This window comes from Trachemys scripta, chromosome 3, assembly GCF_013100865.1.
Source record: "Trachemys scripta elegans isolate TJP31775 chromosome 3, CAS_Tse_1.0, whole genome shotgun sequence".
In the NCBI taxonomy this organism is placed as follows: Eukaryota; Metazoa; Chordata; order Testudines; family Emydidae; genus Trachemys; species Trachemys scripta.
In genome coordinates, this window is record NC_048300.1 from 94369489 (window position 1) to 94389362 (window position 19874).

The window sequence follows — 19874 nt, forward strand, 5'->3', positions numbered from 1 at the left end:
AATGGTTAACAAGCTTTTAACTTTTTGAATATCAACTTCTATCATCATTAAATAATTATTGCCTGACAACCCCTATAATTTCCCAGAACTGTGAATGTTTAAATTGATGAAAATTGAAACAGTGTTTAAAAATAAATACATCCATCAAAATTATAAATAATAAAAATCAAATTCTGCCAAGCCTAGCGATGAGCAATGACAAAGGTAAACACTAGAGAAAGGGAAAGGGCTCTGAAATAAAGGGGCTAGGAGATATTACCAAAAACTACATTCTTCCCTCCCTGTGAAACAGAGTGACTGAGAAACAAGCACCCTTGCAGAACCCAGAATTGCAGAAGTAAAACAATGGAGGCAAACTACTAACGCAGTTTACAAAAAAATTATGTCCTTCTTGTGGTCACCCTCGCCTCCCGATGTTGAGATCCTTTCCCGTTCCAGGAGCTAGGAGAGGGGCACTACAAATGTATCAGTCAAAGGCTAATATGAAAAATGATGGAACTTAAGCCTACCAGGCTCCTGATCTTAACTCCTTACCGTACCTCCTCTCAATATGGATCACACACACAAACCAGCCCACACCTCCCCCTTGGGCTGCAGGTCACTAAAACAGAACACAGCTGTGGGCATCAGTCCCAACCTTGCCGCACCCAACACAGGAGCAGTGCAAGCCCTGGGAAAAGTGAGAGAAAAACTGCACCTCAGATGGGCACTGGGAAGGTGGGGTGATATCAGCAGCCACGCAGCACTTTCCAGAGGAGCCTGTAACCTGGACGGCCCACAGGCACCAGCTGAGCCCCGCGCTCCCTGAGGAGGAAGGGACCGGACTCCTACCCGCGCGTCGCCCTGGATTTCATTTGTGCATCGCGGCCCCAACCAACCACTCCTCCCCCCGGGATTTAAGCCGCTAAAAACCACGCGCCAGACAACGTCCAGCGACACCGATACAAAGGGACCGTGACACGGTGAAGAACCGCCTCCCGCAATGGCCTCAGGCCGTTCAACGCTCCCAGCCAGTCTCCCCCGCTATCACTCGGACCCAACGGCTGCCCGCCACAGCCCTCCCCGGCCCGGTGGGGGATCCCGCCCGGGCACGCGCCGCCTGAAGCACGGGGCAGACAGGAGGGGACACGAGGCGGCCAGCACCGGCAGGCAGAGTGACAGCCGCCGCCGCCGCCACACGCCCCCACCCCCGGCGGCTGCAGCCCAGGCCGAGCCTGGAGCGGGAGAGGAGCCGCCGCTGCATCCCCAGCGGCAGCCGCCGCCCTCAGACTGGCTGCGCGGGGACCTACCCGCAGGGGCGGGGCTGGTCCCCCCAACGCACATACCCAGAGGCGGCGGTGGCCCCGCGCCCCCAGCGGACAACCCATCCCTAGAGCCGGGTTCCTCCCGGCGCTCCCCGGCCCGCTCAGTGACAGTGGGTCTCTCCCCAGCCCAGGACGGAATGTGACGTGCGTCTTGCCGAGGGGCCGGTAACGGCCGGGGGAAGGGGCTGTTGGGGCCGTGCGCGCCGGGGCCCCTCCCTCGCCTGGCCGGCCCCAGACTCACTGCGCAGGTTGTGGATGAGCTCGGAGTGGCTGGAGCCTCCCGACTTCCAGGCCATCGCTAGACACACTCTGCGGAGCAGGTAGAGAGCCGCCTTCAGCGCCGCGACTGCGCAGAGAAGCTTGCCTAGGAACGACACAACCTCTAGCGCCGACACAGGCACCGCCTCCTCCCCTGCCGCGCGCCCGCCGGGGGGAGGGGCCGCGCGCCCACCGCCCCGCGCGCCCGACATTCTCAACGGCCGCCAGCTAGCTCTGCGCACGCGCACCCAGAGAAGGGCAGGGAAGAGGGGTCGAATATCTTCGTTGGGGGCTGGCGGGATCGGGGGAAGTAGAAGTCGCAACGTTCTAGCTGCGTCACTGTAGGTGTCGCATACATATAAATTATATATATGGGCGAGGATATGTGGGATCTGTTTGGGGAGAGGCTGTATGCAGTCGGTTTTAGGGGGGAGCTGGCAGAGGCAGTGAGAGCCACAAGCAGCATGCTGCTTTACAGCGCCGCCTCAGCAAAGGCTGGAGTGTTTGGGATTTTGGGGATGTGTGGGAGGGTTGGTTCAGGCCTGTTCTAAAGAAAAGGGCAGCTGTGAAGTTTGAACCTAAAGCCAGGCTTCCGCAGAGTGCTGTGGTCCCAGTTCTCGCCTGTCTCTCGCTATTAAATGTATAGCACGTTAACAGTAGCTTTTTCTATGGCTTCTGTCGTTGCAATAGCTGAGTGACAAATATGGCGATTTCCTGCAGTGTCCTTGAAAAACCTGATTCAATTAAGTTTAAGTATCTTTGGAGTCAGTTGTACTAAATACAAAAGTTATGTATGTTTGTAGGTCAGTATTATATATACCATGCCTGGGGGGTAGATGTGAACCCTGGGAAGTGGTATGAACTTCAAAGGATTGTGCTGACAATGTGCCAGACAAGAAGGAATTTAAGGGACATACAATGTTAAGCGGTTTTCCTGGGAATCTCTAGCAGGAGGTGAATGCAAATTCTTTACTTCCAGTCTTTTGAAGCTGCACCCTAAGGAGAGAACCATAATCTGCTGATTACCTGTTCCCTGACTCTCAGGGCAGGTCTACGCTATGGCAGGGATCGAGGCTCCGAGATCAATCCACTGGCCGGGTCTAGTAAAGTCCCACTAAATCAACAGCAGATCTCTCTCCAGTCGACCCCTGTACTCTACCTCCGACAAGAAAAGTAAAGTAAGTCGATGGGAGATTTTCTCCCATCAACCTCCCACGGTGTAGACCCCGCAGTAACTCGACCTAAGGTACATTGATTCCAGCTACGTTATTCACATAGCTGGAATTGCGTAGCGTAGGTCGACTTACCACAGTACTGTAGATATAGCCTCAATGTCAGAAAACTAAGCTGAATGAAGGTGTGACCAGGGTCCTAGTAGGGAACCAGCTATGGTCACTCAATTAGGGTGAACTGCAAAGAATGGGGCAGACAATCCCCAAACAGATGGTGAATATTCCGATACTTAGATTTACCAAGCCAGCATAAAACAGCTTCTTTATTACCTTACTGGTTACTCAGAAGTCCAAACAACACAGTTCCCTTAAAGTGATCCAGCCTCAGGCCTCCATCCAGGTACCCATGTCAAATATGATGAAAATTTCTGTAAATCTTTTTTCATTATATAACACAAAAGGTTCTACTAATCCCAAAGGATCGGACACATTACCTCCCAGGTTAATGAATGTTTCAGATCTTACCCAAATATACGCTACAGCCAATTCTTAACTAAACTAAACTTTATTAAAAAAACAAAAGAGAGAATGGTTAAAAGATCAATATACATATAGAAATGAGTTGAATTCATTTAGGTGCAGATTCATAGAAGAGATGATGAGCTTTGTAGTTGCAAAGAGTTCTTTTAGAAATAGTTAATAGGTTATAGTCCAATGTCCAAATATCATATTCAGGGCATACCAGCATAACTGGGACCTCAGTCTTGCGACTCAAACTTCCCCTGAGGAAACCTAAGCAGATCTGAGATGACAGAATCAGTTCCCAAGGATCTTTTACACAATTTCATGTCCTCTTTGACAAGTTGGAAGTTCCTCCAGGAACACAAGGCAATTAGGATGACTTTGAAGGAGGTCCATCACGGGTACTTAGCTATAGAATTAACATAAGACAATTTGCTTGTTCCTCCACCATTCACTGACGCTATCACAACATAGGCAGGGAACTGGCAGCCTGTCAGGAGGGAGAGAGATGCAGGTCTCTATCCAAGACAGGTTACAACTGAGGAGCCAGAAGCCTAGAGTGAGTGCCGTTGAGGGACCACACAGGGGGAAATATGGGTGCCACTAAACTGTGACACTGAGCACCTCCTGTTCATGTATTTCTTCAGAACACCCCAATAAAGTTGTCACTCACAAGAACCGCAGCACAGAGATTACATGACTTGCCTAAGGTCACAGAGTGTGTCACTAGCAGGAATAGAAACCCAGTTTCCTGAGCCTGACTTGTTTTAAATACATACTGGCTCTGATTCTTTTCCTCTGACCAGTTTTATGCCCATATAACTCAACCGACTTCAGTAGAGTTATTACTGATGTGATTATGGAAATGCTGTTTGCAACTCCATAGTCAAGGTTGAGTTCCATTTTGCATTTAAAGCAGGATTCAACTTATTTGTGTTGTCTGAAAAATATACGATATCCTCCCTAAATGTACACTGCTTACTCTTAGAGTCCAGAAGGAATTTAAGTAATTTTATTAATTAACCCATAAGTTTAAATGGTTATTTAAAAATTTAACATCTGTGTACATCTGCTCTTTGTCCCAAATGATCTTTACAATGAAATGACACTTAAAATGTTCCATATTGTTAAAATTAATTGAAATCTTTTACATATGCTATTTTTGAAGAAATTAGGTTGCCAATAAACTACATTATTGATTGCTGTATCTAATTACTATATTATATAGGGTACAGATAGGTCAGGTCAGTTGTTCAGGTAACACTTAAGAGGGGCCAGTGTGACATTAGAGGTAATTCAATCAATCACCACTTATCCTCTATAGCTAATTTGCGTGCCACAATTCTATTTGGTTATAATGAGTAAGTGGTATGAGGAAGGTTAAATACGTGACAGATTCTCTCATTGAATCTGCAAAAAGAACGAGTACTTGTGGCACCTTAGAGACTAACAAATTTGTTAGTGGCACCTATTTGTTAGTCTCAAGGTGCCACAAGTACTCGTTCTTTTTGCTGATACAGACTAACATGGCTACCACTGTGAAACCTGTCTCATTGATAGATTACTTGGTCCACCTGTCACTGCCCTTTAAAGATTCTGTGGCTGCATGCTATTTGGACCTGAGTACTTGAAAAGCTCACTATGGCACTGCTGTTGCCCCCTCCACACACTGAGGCACCACTAGCAGACACACTGAGGTAGGTGCATGGGAGATACCTTAAAGCATGTGCACACACACAAAATGGGCTTTAGGGAATACGCTCTCCCTGCTCCTCCTTCACATAACACAGGTTTCATTAACACAGCCCTCTAAACAAATAATTCAATTGCAAATTGTGTCAGAGTAACCAGTATCCCTTGTCAATTAAAAGTTTAGTGTTTATATATGAAAATTTTAATATTTGTAAAAACTAAGGAAATTCTCAGAATATAACATTAAGGCTGCCTTGTAGTGATACTACAAGGGGAAAAATATGTAAAAGAAAACAAACTAATGTGTCAACAGAAATCAGTTGAATCTAATCTGGGACCTCAAACACCTTCATAACCATATGATTATTGCATGATGTCACTACAGGGTAAAGTTAAGGTTGGTTGGATGCCTAACTGCATTTTTTTACCTTAACATGTTTGGATTTTTTCTTATAAACTTAACTCTGAATTTACAGAGTTTATGATGCTTGTTCCTTGGATTATTACAATAGTCCTGTGTTATTTTTTTTTCCACTCTTAAATTACTGATACATACTCCCAGCCTTAACTACACCTTAATGTACTTTTTGTCTGAGAATTTATACTGGTATGACATTGGATTAAGGCCTACAGCCCTTGTTCCAAGGAGTTTACGTTAATAGGCCCCGTCTACACTGGCAAGTTTCTGCGCAGTAAAGCAGCTTTCTGCGCTGTAATTCCCGAGGTGTACACACTGCCAAGCCACTTAATGCACAGAAACTGCGCAGTTATAGGTCTCTAAAAAAACCACCCCGATGAGAGGCGTAGAGCTTTCTGTGCTGGGGCTAAAGCACTGCGGAGCCAGTGTAGACACCATGGGGATTACAGTTCTGCAGTTGGCTTCTGGGAGGTGTCCCACAATGCCTGTTCTCACCTCTCTGGTCATCGGTTTGAACTCTACTGCCCTGCCCTCTGGTGACCAACCGTCATCCCCACCCCATACATTCCTTTGCAAATTTGAAAGTCCCCTTCCTGTTTGCTCTCAGAGCATCTTTCCAGGTGACCATGCCTGCTCCATGCACCAGGTGATCCCCCCCTTGGAGCAATGCCAAGGTGCTGGACCTCATCAGCATTTGGGGAGAGGAAGCTGTGCAGTCCCAGCTGTGCTCCAGTCATAGTAATTATGATACCTACGGACAGATTTCACGATGCATGATAGAAAGGGGCCATGACCGGGACACATTGCAGTGTCGGGTAAAAGTGAAGGAGCTGTGGAATGCCTATCACAAGGCGTGGGAGGCAAACCGTCACTCTGGTGCTGCGCCCACGAGCTGCCGGTTCTACAAAGAGCTGGATGCGATACTCAGTGGCAACCCCACCTCCACTACAAAGGCCCCTGTGGATACTTCATTGGCTCATGTGCAAGTCTAGAGTGGACCGAGCCAGGAGGAGGAAATCTTGGACAAAGAGGGGGAGGAGACCCGAGGCAGAGGATGGCTCGGAGGCCAGAGGTACATGCAGTCAGGAGCTCTTTTCTACCCTGAAAGAGCCTAGCCAGTCACAGCAATTGGACCTTGGCGAAGTGCAAACAGGAGAGGAGGCCCTTGGTAAGTGGATCTGATTTGGGGAATTGCTGAAGCGATTTGTTGGGGCAGGAACTTGCAGAAATCAGGCTTGTCTCCCACCGCATGCCTATTCTGAGCGGCAGATAGACTCCCTCACTTCATGGGAATCTCCCTCAGAGATCTTCTGGAAACTCTTGTGGAGATACTGGGCAATCCGCTGCCACAGGTACTTCGGCAGAGATGCTTTGTTTCTCGCCCCATTAACAGTAACTTTCCCGTGCCACTGTGCTGTCACGGGGGAGGAAGGGACCATTGCTGCACACAGGTGAGCCGCATAGGGGCCAGGACGAAAGCCGCAGACTTGGAGAAGACCCTTCCTTGATTCCCTGCTCACCCTCAGCAGCGAGATATCTTCCATAATGATCACATCCTGTGGAAAGTGTGGGGACAGGAATGATTATCAAGCCCCCCCTACAGTGCTGGCTCTCCCGAAAAGCTACGTGCCCAGTGTACAGCAGGGTCCAGAAAGAGTGATTCACCCTGACCCTGTGGCTACTCACCATTTTGGGGGTCTTGTGGCTCATGTGTGCTTGCCTGGGGTCAGCCAGTTAGTGACAGGTGTTTGAGTACTGGCTGTGTTTTAAAGGACCGAATCAGTGTTGTCTGTGTTGCAAACAATACTGCTTCTGTAAAATGTTGCATTTAAACTTCACAGAGATGACCTTGGGAGGCCAGCCTTCCTTATTGGCGTCTGAACGGCTGCGCAGAATTAGAAAGCGGCCACGAAGAACGAAGGAGGACTTTCTGCGTGAGGTTATGATGCACTCCGCCGCTGAGAAACAGGAATTGAAGGAGTGGCGGGACAGCGAGAAGAGGGACCGAAAGGAGAACGTGGCACACCAGAAAGAAGCCATGGAGCGGCTCTTAAGCGTTATGGAGTGCCAAGTGGACACGCTCCAGGCAATACTAGCTCTTCAAACCGAGCAGCTCCACGCCTGCCCTCTCCTGCAGCTGCTGTCACAAAACTCTTTCCCATGCGCCCCCACCACACCCCCAACACACTGTTATCAACCTCCTGGCTCCACTCTCTACCCGCAGCATTCCACTCCTCCCTCCTCTCAGTCCAGCAGTGTGGACTCCCACTACCCACTGCACTCAACACCCATCCCTCTGCAGTTTGGTCCTGCTGAAGTACAGCATCTGCTTCATTGTACTCCAAAGGAGAAGGTTGGGTATGATCCCTGGACATACACAAATCTGTAGCCGTCCCTGGACCCCCCTCCTCTTGATACCTTCCCTTCCCCCATTCCCCTCCCTGCTGATAATTTTTTTGTTTGACTCTCTCCTCCAGTTGTTGTCTTTTAATAAAATAATTGTATTTGTTTGAAAGCAATCTTTATTCTATTAAGTGAAATCAAAAAGAGTACTGCAAAGCAACATACAATTATGTTAAGGCCCCTTCTTGCATCATGTGCATCAATCACCTCCTAGCATTACAAGCACTGCAATTCCGAGTATAGCCACAAATATTAGTGGCTTTCAACCTCAAATTGCTGCCTCAAGGCATCTCTGAGCCTTATGGCCCCGCATTGTGCCCCTCTGATAGCCCTGGTCTCTGGCTGTTCAAACTCAGCCTCCAGGCGCTGAGCCTCTGCGGTCCAGCCCTGAGTGAAGCTTTCACCCTTCCCTTCACAAATATTATGGAGTGTACAGCACGCGGCTATAAGTACAGGAATATTGTCATTGGCCATGTCCAGCTCCCATACAGGCATCACCAGCCGGCTTTTAAACGTCCAAATGCACACTCAACAGTCATTCTGCACTTGCTCAGCCTGTTGTTGAACCGCTCCTTGCTGCTGTCAGGTTGCCCTGTGTATGGCTTCATAAGCCACGGCATTAAGGAGTAGGCGGGGTCTCCAAGGATCACAATGGGCATTTAAACTTCCCCTACGATGGTCATCTGGTCCATGAAGAAAGTCCCTGCTTGCAGCTTCGTGAACAGGCCAGTGTTCCGAAAGATGCGTGCGTCGTGCACCTTTCTGGACCAGCCTGCATTAATGTCCATGAAACGTCCACGGTGATCCACAAGCGCCTGGAGAACCATTGAGAAATACCCCTTGTGATTAATGTACTCGGTGGCTAGGTGGTCTGCTGCCAGAATTGGAATGTGCGTGCCATGAATCACCCCTCCGCAGTTAGGGAAGCCCATTTGTGCAAAGCCATCCACAGTGTCACGCACATTGCCCAGAGTCTTTCGGAGCAGGATGCGATCAATGGCCCTGCACACTTCCATAAACACGAGTCCAATGGTTGACTTTCCCACTCCAAACTGGTTAGCCGATCGGTAGCAGGCTGGAGTAGCCAACTTCCACAGTGGAATTGCCACGCGCTTCTCCAGTGACAGGGCAACTCTCATTCTCATGTCCTTGCATTACAGGGCTGGGCCGAGCTCACCACACAGTCCCATGAATGTGGCTTTTCTCATGCGAAAGTTCTGCAGCCACTATTCGTCATCCCAGACGTGCATCATGATTTGATCCCACCCGAGGCCAAAAGTGACATTCCACTATTTGGAGCGCTGTGGTCAGCACCTCCGTGAAAGCCACAAGCAATCTCGTGTCATAGCTACTACGGTGGCAAGATCAACGTTGCACTCCTCTTCACTTTGTAGTTTAAGGAATAATTCCACTGCCACTCATGACGTGTTATTGAGAGCGAGCAGCACGCTGATCAACAGTTCGGGATCCATTCCTGCAGCCTGAAGAGGCAGGGTGCTCACTACACAAACCATTGAAAGATGGCACCAAATGCAGATGGAAGCACAGGGTCTGCTGGGATGCAAAGCAATGCATCACGAGGCATTGGGACTGGACCCAGGATGTCCCGCGACCCCCTCCACCTTCCCACAAGTCTTAGCGGCAAAGAGAAAGAGGTGCTCTGTGGGATAGCTGCCCAGAGTGCAGCGCTCCAAATAGCACTGCAAGTGTGAACACGCTATTGCACAGGCAGCTGTCAGTGTGAACACACAACAGCGGTTTTCGTTCTGCGCTCTTTGAGTGGCACTGTAACTGCCGGCGCTGTAACTTTGCCAGTGTAGACGTGCCCTAAAATACACCACACAAAAAATAACAGACTCCCAAGGTTGGAAACTGAGAGGGTGACAATAGTGAACAGTGGGAGGGAAATGAGGGGCTATGAGGGTGATTGGATCCATCAGCATATCAACTCATTGCTTTAATTATAACATCAAAGATCTTTCATTAGAAAACATTCGTATAGAGTGTAGCATAAAGCTCCATCCATTTTCACAGGTTTTTGTGAGTGAAGGTTATGATGTGGAATTTAGTTGGTGTACCTTAGAGGAAGCTTACTGAGAGCTAAACTAGGGCAACATAGGATTTCTGCTTCTAAATAATGTACAAAAAAATCTACATTAAATTAGAATGCAAAATTAGGAAATGCCAAATTTACATTGGACCAAGCTCTGAAGTCTTAAGCTATGGGTACACTGCAGAGCTAACAGCGGTGCAGCTGCACTGAACTAAAGATCCTAATTATAGGTTTAATAATAAAAGGAAAAAGAAAGAAGAGAGGTACAAATGGTTAAAAGATCAATATACAGAAAAATGACTTTCAATGTTCATAGTTCAGGATCAGAGCAGTGATGGAGTGAACTGCTGGCTTGTAAAAATCTCTCTGGAATCATCCCAACAGGTCAGAATCCAAATGCAGCTAGATGTAAAGTTTGTTAAAGTCTTTCCATGCATTTTCCAGGGCATTCCCAATAGTTATTTGGAAGATCTCCATTTTACCAGGTATGCTTTCCCTGTTCAAAGTTTAAGCAGATGAGAGATGACAGGATTAGGCTTGGGGCTTTTCTTTTATAGCTCTTCTAGCAGGCTGACACGCCTCGTTGTCACAGCAGGGCCTTCTTCCCCCTCCCCCCGCCCCCAGAAGAATAGGCACTGTCGACCTTTGCTTTGAAGCTAATCTTCTATTTCCTATGCATACACAGGTAAACTATTGGCCTGCTAAACCCAGGGTTGTGAGTTCAATCCTTGAGGGGGCCACTTAGGGACACAGGTAAACTAGTTACACTCATTCAAATAAGGCAATTAACCAGTCCTTCCTTATAACAGAGATAGTTAAACTGAAGACAATGTAGATAATATTATTAGTTTTCCTGCAGTATCTTACATCTTTGATCTTAAAGTTAACTGGACACAGTCCCATATATAATTAAGGCAATTAAGATGTGAAAGGGAATTAGCATCTACAAACTAATCTGGTTACATTGTTAAACTTCTAACAAGATACAGGTAAACACAGATGAATTGTATAAAGTCGAGTGCATGCGGCCACACTAAGCACATTAATTCGGCGGTGTGCGTCCATGTACCAAGGCTAGCATTGACTTCCGGAGCGTTGCACTGTGGGTAGCAATCTCATAGCTATCCCATAGTTCCCGCAGTCTCCCCCGCCCATTGGAATTCTGGGTTGAGATCCCAATGCCTGATGGGGCCAAAAACATTGTCGCTGGTGGTTCTGGGTACAGCTTCACCCCTCCCTCCATTAAAGCAACAGCAGACAACCGTTTCGTGACTTTTTTCCTGGTGAACTGTGCAGACGCCATACCACAACAAGCATGGAGCCCACTCAGCTCAAGACAGCAGTCATGAACATTGTAAACACCTTGCGCATTATCGTGAAGTTATGCTGAACCAGGACCTGAAAAACCAGGCGAGGAAGAGGCGGCTACGGCAGCGCGGCGACGACAGTGATGAGAACATGGACATGGACACAGAATTCTCTCAAACCGCGGGCCCTGGTGCTTTGGAGATAATCCTGTTAATGGGGCAGGTTATAGCCGTGGAACGCCGATTCTGGGCCCGGGAAACAAGCACAGACTGGTGGGACCCTATAGTGTTGCAGGTATGGGACGATTCCCAGTGGCTGCGAAACTTTCGCATGCGTAAGGGCACTTTCATGGAACTTTGTGACTTGCTTTCCCCTGCCCTGAAGCGCCAGAATACCAAGATGAGAGCAGCCCTCACAGTTGAGAAGCGAGTGGCGATAGCCCTTTGGAAGCTTGCAACGCCAGACAGCTATCGGTCAGTCGGGAATCAATTTGGAGTGGGTAAAACTACTGTGGGGGCTGCTGTGATGCAAGTAGCCAAAGCAATCATTGAGCTGCTGCTACCAAAGGTAGTAACTCTGGGAAATGTGCAGGTCATAGTAGATGGCTTTGCTGCAATGGGATTCCCTAACTGTGGTGGGGCGATAGATGTAACTCATATCCCTATCTTGGCACCGGAGCACCAGGGCAGCCAGTACATAAACCGGAAGGGGTACTTTTCAATGGTGCTGCAAGCACTGGTGGATCACAAGGGAGGTTTCACCAACATCAATGTGGGATGGCCAGGAAGGGTTCATGATGCTCGCGTCTTCAGGAACACTAATCTGTTTAAATGGCTGCAGCAAGGGATTTAATTCCCAGACCAGAAAATAACCGTTGGGGATGTTGAAATGCCTATAGTTATCCTTGGGGACCCAGCCTACCCCTTAATGCCATGGCTCATGAAGCCATACACAGGCAGCCTGGACAGTAGTCAGGAGCTGTTCAACTACAGGCTGAGCAAGTGAAGAATGGTGGTAGAATGTGCATTTGGACATTTAAAGGGTCGTTGGCGCACTTTACTGACTCAGTCAGACCTCAGCCAAACCAATATTCCAATTGTTATTGCTGCTTGCTGTGTGCTCCAAATCTCTGTGAGAGTAAGGGGGAGATGTTTATGGCGGGGTGGGAGGTTGAGGCAAATCGCCTGGCCACTGATTACGCGCAGCCAGACACCAGGGTGCTTAGAAGAGCACACCAGGAAGCACTGCGCATCAGAGAAGCTTTGAAAACCAGTTTTATGACTGGCCAGGCTATGGTGTGAAAGTTCTGTTTGTTTCTCCTTGATGAAAACCCGCCCCCTTGATTGACTCATTCCCTATAAGCAACCCACCCTTCCGCTTCGATCACAGCTTGCTTTCAAAGGAAATAAAGTCACTGTCGTTTAAAAATCATGTATTCTTTATTTGATTATAAAAAGAGGGAGAGAACTGACAAGGTAGCCTGGGTGGGGTTTTGGAGGAGGGGAAGAGGGAAGGAAAAGGCCATTTCAAAAGTTCAGAGTAATGACAGCCTTTTGCTTGGGCTGTCCACTGGGGTGGAGTGGCAGGGTGCACGGAGCCTTGCCCCCCCCCCCCCGCATGTTCTTGGGCGTCTGGGTGAGGAGGCTATGGAACATGGTGAGGGGGGAGGGCGGTTATACAGGGCCTGCAGCGGCACTCTGTGATCCCGCTGCCGTTCCTGAAGCTCCACCAGACGCCGGAGCATGTCCGTTTGCTCATACAGCAGCCCCAGCATTGCATCCTGCCTCCTCTGATCCTCCTGCCGCCACCTCTCATCTCGAGCGTCCCTCCTGTCCTCACGTTGGTCCCTCCTGTCCTCACGTTCACTGGCATCTTTCCTGTACTTTGATACCGTGTCCTTCCACTCATTCAGATGAGCTCTTTCATTGCGGGTCGATTGCATGATTTCCGAGAACATTTCGTCTCACGTGCGTTTTTTTCGCTGCCTTATCTGAGATAGCTTTTGGGACGGAGGAGGGAGGCTTGAAAAATTTGCAGCTGCGGGAGGGAGGGAAAAAAGGGAGAGAAGTATTTAAAAAGATACATTTTACAGAACAATGCTTATACTATTTCACGGTGAACAACACTATTCACATTACATAGCACATGTGATTTCAGTACAAGGTCGCATTTTGCATCTTAATATTGAGGGCCTGCAGCTTTGGTGTTAGAGATCACAGACGCAGGTCCAGGCAACAGAATTTGGCTTGCATGCAGCCATGGTAAGCCATTGTCTTTCGGCTTCTGCAACCTTCTACAATTAAAGCAGCGCCCTCCTTTCCCATACCAAGCAAAGACTGTTGAGTGCTGCGGTTTTCCTGTTAACATGCAGCAGCAAAAACCAAACTAAACCCCACCACCACCCATCCAATTCTCTGGGATGATCACTTTACCCCTCCCCACACCGCGTGGCTGGTATCAGGTAAGATCCCTGCTAGCCAAATGCGAAAAGCTCAGCGCCAATGCCCCTCCCCCCACCGCTTGGCTAACTGCAGGGAAGGATTTCTTTTCAGCCACAGGCAAACAGCCCAGTAGGAACGGCCATCTCTGTCCCCTTCATTAAATTCCCGTATTTCAACCAGGTTACCATGAATGATATCACTCTCCTGAGGATAACAGTGAGATAAAGAACGGCTTTTGCTTGAATGCCAGCAAACTCCAGGACCATACGCTGCCAGGTTTTGTCATGCAATGATACCAGATTACTTGCCACTAGCATGGCGTGGTCAAGTGTCCTACCATGCAGGACGGAATAAGGCTGCACTGCCCAGAAACCTTCTGCAAAGGCTTTTGGAGTACCTCCAGGAGAGCTTCATGGAGATATCCCTGGAGGATTTCCGCTCCATCCCCAGACACGTTAACAGACTTTTCCAGTAGCTGTACTGGCCACGAATGCATCCAAAGCCCTCAGGGCAAATTAATCATTAAACGCTTGCTTTTCAACCATATTTTATATTTACAAAGGTACACTCACCAGAGGTCCCTTCCATGGCTTCATGGTCTGGGATAACGCCTTGGGAGGGTGGGGAGGGTACTTCAGTCAGGCTGAGAAAAAGATCCTGTCTGTTGGGGAGAACAGAGTGCTCTGTACTCTCCGCAAGCTCATCCTCCTCCTCATCTTCCCCATCTGCAGAATCCTCAGGCATGGCTGAGAGTACCCCCTCCTCGGAATCCATGGTCAGGGGTGGGATAGTGGTGGTGGCCCTCCCTAGAATTGCATGCCGCTTAGCGTAGAAATGGCATGTTTGCGGCTCTGCACCTGACCTTCAGTTTGCTTCCTTGGTTTTCTGGTATGCTTGTCTGAGCGCCTTAACTTTCACACGGCACTGATATGAGTCCCTATTGTGGCCTCTCTCCATCATGCCCTTGGAGATTTTTTTCAAATGTTTTGGCATTTCGTCTTTTGGAACGTAGTTCTGCTAGCATGGAATCCTCTCCCCATATAGTGATCAGATCCAGTACCTCCCGTACGGTCCATGCTGGTGCTCTTTTTCGATTCTCGTACTGCATGGTTACCTGTGCCGATGAGCTCTGTGTGATCACCTGTGTTCTCCACGCTGGGCAAACAGGAAAGGAAGTTTGTGGGGCTTTTCCTGTCTACTTGGCCAGTGCATCTGAATTCAGATTGCTGACCAGAGCAGTCACAATGGTGCACTGTGGGATAGCTCCCAGAGGCCAATATCGTCGAATTTCGTCCACACTAACCCTAATTCGAACCGGCAATGTCGATTTCAGCGCTACTCCCCTCGTCGGAGAGGAGTACAGAAATCGATTTTAAGAGCCCTTTATATCGAAGTAAATGGCTTCGTTGTGTGGACGGGTGCAAGGTTAATTCGATTTAACACTGCTAAATTTGACCTAAACTCATAGTGTAGTCCAGGCTAAAGACATTACCTCACTTCCCTCATCTCTTTCATATCCTTGGGACCGACACGGCTACAACTACACTGCATATAGAACCTATATTATTCAAAAATTATTACAGAACCGTTCCAGATCTGTCACAACACCCACATTTATCATGCTGCAAAACTATTCCTGAGGAATGCAAGTGAGAGAAGGGAAATGGTGATTTTAATAGTTTACAACTCAGCTAAACCTGAATGGAATTCCAGGGGACAAAGAGAAGGGAGGTCTCTAGGCCGACAGCTTTTTGAGTGCAGAATTTTCAGAGGCCTGCTGCAAACAACTGAGATGTTAGAGCTTCTCAAAAGAAGGTTTTAGTAAACTTTTATAATAATGGAAAGTGTTAGACAACCAAAATTAAGGTGTTGCTACCAGCTTCTCCTATAATTATGTACATGTCCCAGAAAATGTTTGGTAACCACATTCAGTAAACAGAAAAACAGAATACATTTTATGCCAATATTCTTTGTAAAGAACCAGAATGCATTCAAGTCCTTCTCTTTCTCTTAAACAGATGGATACACTGCCACTTACTACCCTCTGCCTTTCCTCCACAAAACCCTTGGACACAGATTATTTAAATGAAGACCAAATTTTCATGAAGGAAAGAAGAAAGAAAATAACCATAAATACAGAAAAAATAACAATTTTATTTTTGACTCCATGGATTTAGCAGGAATGAGATTAGGGTTTCTAACTTTCCAGGATTGTCCTGGAGTTACCAAGAATTAAAGTTTAATCTTTAATTAAAGATTTTGTCATGATGAACCTCCAAAAGTACCTCCAATCAAAATTGGCAACCCTAAATGAGATATTAACAATAAAACAGTTTGTGTACTCCAGAGTCCTCCAGACAGTTTGAAGTTTGACTACGTAGTTTGTAGAACCTACATTGTCTCCTCCAGAGCAGCTGTGTTTTGAAGACTTATACTGACCTTTGTCATAAATGCTGAAAGATCTGTCTCAACATATTTATCCTAGCGTTGATTGTGACCTGAAGGACTGTTGTTAGTAACTTAATGTTAGACCTGCTGGCCTTGTCCTACAGCAGTGGTCATCATCAAACCTGGGGACTCTCTCAGTCAATCGCGATCTCCGGTGGTGTAGCGGGGCTGATGCTAAGACAGGCTTGTTCCCTGCCTGCCCCAGCCCCATGCCACTCCCAGAAGTGGCCAGCGCGGCCCCTTGGGGAGGAGGGCGGGGTGCGTAGGGGTAGGGGTCTCGGTGTACTGCTCCTGCCTGAAAGCACCCCCACTCTCGCAGCTCCAATTGGCCAGGAACAGGGAACTGTGGCCAATCGGAGCTCAGGGGTGGTGCCGGCAGAGAGGGGCAGTGCGCAGAGCCATGTGCCCCCCCTCTCCCCCCAGAAGCCACAGGGGTATGTTGGCCCCTTCCGGGAGCGGTGTGGGGAGGGGCAGGCAGGGAGCCTGCCTTAGATTCGCTGTGCTGCCAACTGGGAGCAGCCTGCAGTAAGTGCCGCCCGTCAGGAGACCACACCCCAACCCCCAGCCCCTTCCCAGAGCCAGCACCCCATACTCCCTACTGCACCCTGAACCCCCTCCTGCACCCAAGCCCCTGCCCCAGCCCTGAGCCCCCTACCTGAGACAGCACCCCATACTGCTTCCTGCACCCCTGCCCCAGCCCTGACCCCCTCCCAGACCCAGCACCCCACACTCCTTCCTGTACCCCAACACTCTACCCCAGGCCAGAGCCCCCTCCTGCATCCAAACTCCCTCCCAGAGCTTTCACCCCTTACCCTCTCTTGCACCTCAACCCCCTGCCCGAGGCTCAGCCCGGATCCCCCTCCCACACTGCGTAGCCCTCGCCCACAGCCCAGAGTCTGCACCCCCTCCCGAACCCCAACCCCCTGCCCCAGCCTGATGAAAGTGAGTGAGGATGGGGGAGAGGGAGTGACAGAGAGAGCGGGGGATGGAGTGAATGGGGCAGGGCTTCAGGGAAGGGGCGGTGCAGATCCTGGTTTGCCCTTAAGTTCAAAAAGTGATCTTGGGCGTTAGGAGGTTGCAGACCACTGTGCTACAGTATATTACATGGTAGCAGTCCACCCTTTGGGACCCACGAGCTCGCAGTGTGATGCTGTGGCCAAAAGAGCTAATGCGATGCTGGGATGCATAAACAGGGGAACATAAGAACATAATAACAGCCACACTGGGTCAGACCAAAGGTCCATCTAGCCCAGCATCCTGTCTTCCAACAGTGGCTTTAGAGGGAATGAACAAACAGGTAATCATCAAGTGATCCATCCCGTCGCCCATTCCCAGCTTCTGGCAAACAGAGACTAGGGATACCATCTCTGCCCATCCTGGCTAATAGCCATTAATGGACCTACTCACCATGAATTTATCTAATTCTTTTTTTAACCCTGTTATAGTCTTGACCTTCACAACATCCTCTGGCAAAGAGTTCCACAGGTTGACTGTGCGTTGTGTGAAGAAATACTTCCTTTTGTTTGTTTTAAACCTGCTGCTTATTAATTTCATTTGGTAATCCCTAGTTCTTGTGTTATGAGAAGGAATAAATAACACTTTATTATTTACTTTCTCCACACCAGTCATGCTTTTATAGACCTCTATCATATCCACCCTTAATCATCTCTTTTCCAAGCTGAAAAGTCCCCAGTCTTATTAATCTCTCCTCATATGGAAGCCGTTGCATACCCCTGATCATTTTTGTTGCCCTTTTGCAATTCCAATATATCCTTTTTGATATGGGATGACCACATCTGCACACAGCATTCAAGATGTGGGCATACCATGAATTTATATAGAGGCAATATGATATTTTCTGTCTTATTATCTTCTTATCTTCTTATCTATCACTTTCTTAATGATTCCCAACATTCTGTTAGCTGTTTGCCTGCCACTGCACATTGAGTGTATGATTTTAGAGAACTATCCACAACTCCAAGATCTCTTTCTTGAATGGTCAGAGCTAATTTAAAGCCCATCGTTTTATATGTATAGTTGGGATTATATTTTCCAATGTGCTTTACTTTCTATTTATCAACATTGCATTTCATCTGCCATTTTGTTTCCCAGTCACCCAGTTTTGTGAGATCCCTTTGTAACTCTTCGCAGTCTGCTTTGGACTTAACTCAAGTAGGAAGAGGGAGGTTATTTTCCCTCTATATTTGGCAGTGGTGTGACCGCTGATGGAATACAGTGCCCAAAATTCAAGAAGGATGTTGATAAATTGGGGAAGCTTCAAAGGAGAGCTGCAAGAATGATTAAAGGATTAGAAAACATGCCTTTTAGTGATAGTCTCAAAGAGCTAAATCTATTTAGTTTAACAAACAGAAGGTTAACGGGTGACTTGATTGAAGTCTACAAGTATATACGAGGGGAACGAATATTTAATAATGGGCTCTTCAGGCTAGCAGAGAAAGGTATAACACAGGGGTAGGCAACTTATGGCACGCGTGCCGAAGGCAGCACGCGAGCTAATTTTCGGTGGCACTCATACTGCCCGGGTCCTGGCCACCAGTCCGGGGGGCTCTGCATTTTAATTTAATTTTAAATGAACCTTCTTAAACATTTTAAAAACCTTATTTACTTTACATACAACAATAGTTTAGTTATATATTATAGACTTATAGAAAGAGACCTTCTAAAAATGTTAAAATGTATTACTGGCATGCAAAACTTTAAATTAGAGTGAATAAATGAAGACTCAGCACACCACTTCTGAAAGGTTGCCTACCCTGGTATAACATGATCCAATGGCTGGAAGTTGAATCCAGACAAATTCAGACAGAAAATAAGGTGTAAATTTTTAACAGAGTGTAAATAACTATTGTCCGCAATTAGCAAAGATCGTGGTGGATTCTCCATCATTGGATATTTTCCAAAAAGATATGCTCTTATTCAAAATAATTCAAAAGGAATTCAAAAGGAATTATTTTGAAGAAGTTCTATGGCTGTTTTATACAGGAGGTCAGATTTGATGATCATAATGGTCCCTTCTGGCTTGGAATCATTTAGTATGATGAACAGTGTTGGACTTCGTAGCGCACTCTAGGGAAATTGGCCAGCTGTCTATAATCAAGGGAACTGGACAGCTCCCTCTAAAGTCTGCAGTCAGGATCAGAGGAGGCATATTTCAAACCCTAGTGGTCGAGGCCAATGATGGAGGAGAGGGATAGCTCAGTGGTTTGAGCATTGGCGCCTGCTAAACCCAGGGTTGTGAGTTCTAATCCTTGAGGGGGCCACTTGGGGATCTGGGGCAAAATCAGTACTTGGTCCTGCTAGTGAAGGCAGGGGGCTGGACTTGATGACCTTTCAAGGTCCCTTCCAGTTCTAGGAGATGGGATATCTCCATTAATTATTATTTAATTATGTGAAGGCTTCTACGCAAGAATGAGACTTCTGGATAATCAAAGTTCTATTGTACTGTTTTCCTTAATTTTTAAACAGTTATATTTGCAAATATTGTCAGAAAGGAAAGTGAGGAGGTTTGGATTGTTCCTCACAAACATAAAATATTAGTTAGTCTCAGTAGGTTTGTATAATCCAGTTTGTGAAGGTACAATGGAGCATTTTTGTTTTTCTCCACAAGGTGGTGATTTGTCTGATGGTTGAGGGAAGAGAGAGTGTTATAGGTAATAGTTTGAGAGCAATTCTAGAGAAAAGAAGATTACTTACTATAAAGGTCAGTAAGGCTGCATAGTGTGTTTACAGATGGAAAAATTAAGTCTTTGATCCTGCAAAGACATATATATGTTTACTTTATGCAGTATGAGTAGTTCCATTGGGTTAAGCACAAGGGTAAATTTTTGGAGGATC

At 47.4% G+C, this 19874-nt stretch overlaps 1 protein-coding gene and 1 long non-coding RNA gene across 3 annotated transcripts in view; one reads left to right on the top strand and one right to left on the bottom strand.

Annotated features, from left to right (window-relative positions):
• Window positions 1–1725, bottom strand: part of PCMT1 (protein-L-isoaspartate (D-aspartate) O-methyltransferase) — a 58673-nt gene extending 56948 nt beyond the window's left edge. The window contains exon 1 of one of the 2 annotated variants that reach the window (XM_034765432.1): window positions 1546–1725. In XM_034765432.1, coding sequence (XP_034621323.1) covers window positions 1546–1600 — 55 coding nt within the window. In that variant the 5' untranslated portion in view covers window positions 1601–1725. The remainder of the gene's footprint in view (window positions 1–1545) is intronic. The other variant, XM_034765433.1, reaches the window with a different exon arrangement.
• On the top strand, window positions 648–15919 carry LOC117874847. The gene is made up of 2 exons (XR_004645096.1): window positions 648–1624; window positions 15590–15919. It is a non-coding gene; the product is annotated as an uncharacterized LOC117874847 (long non-coding RNA).
• The last annotated feature ends 3955 nt before the right edge of the window (window positions 15920–19874 follow it).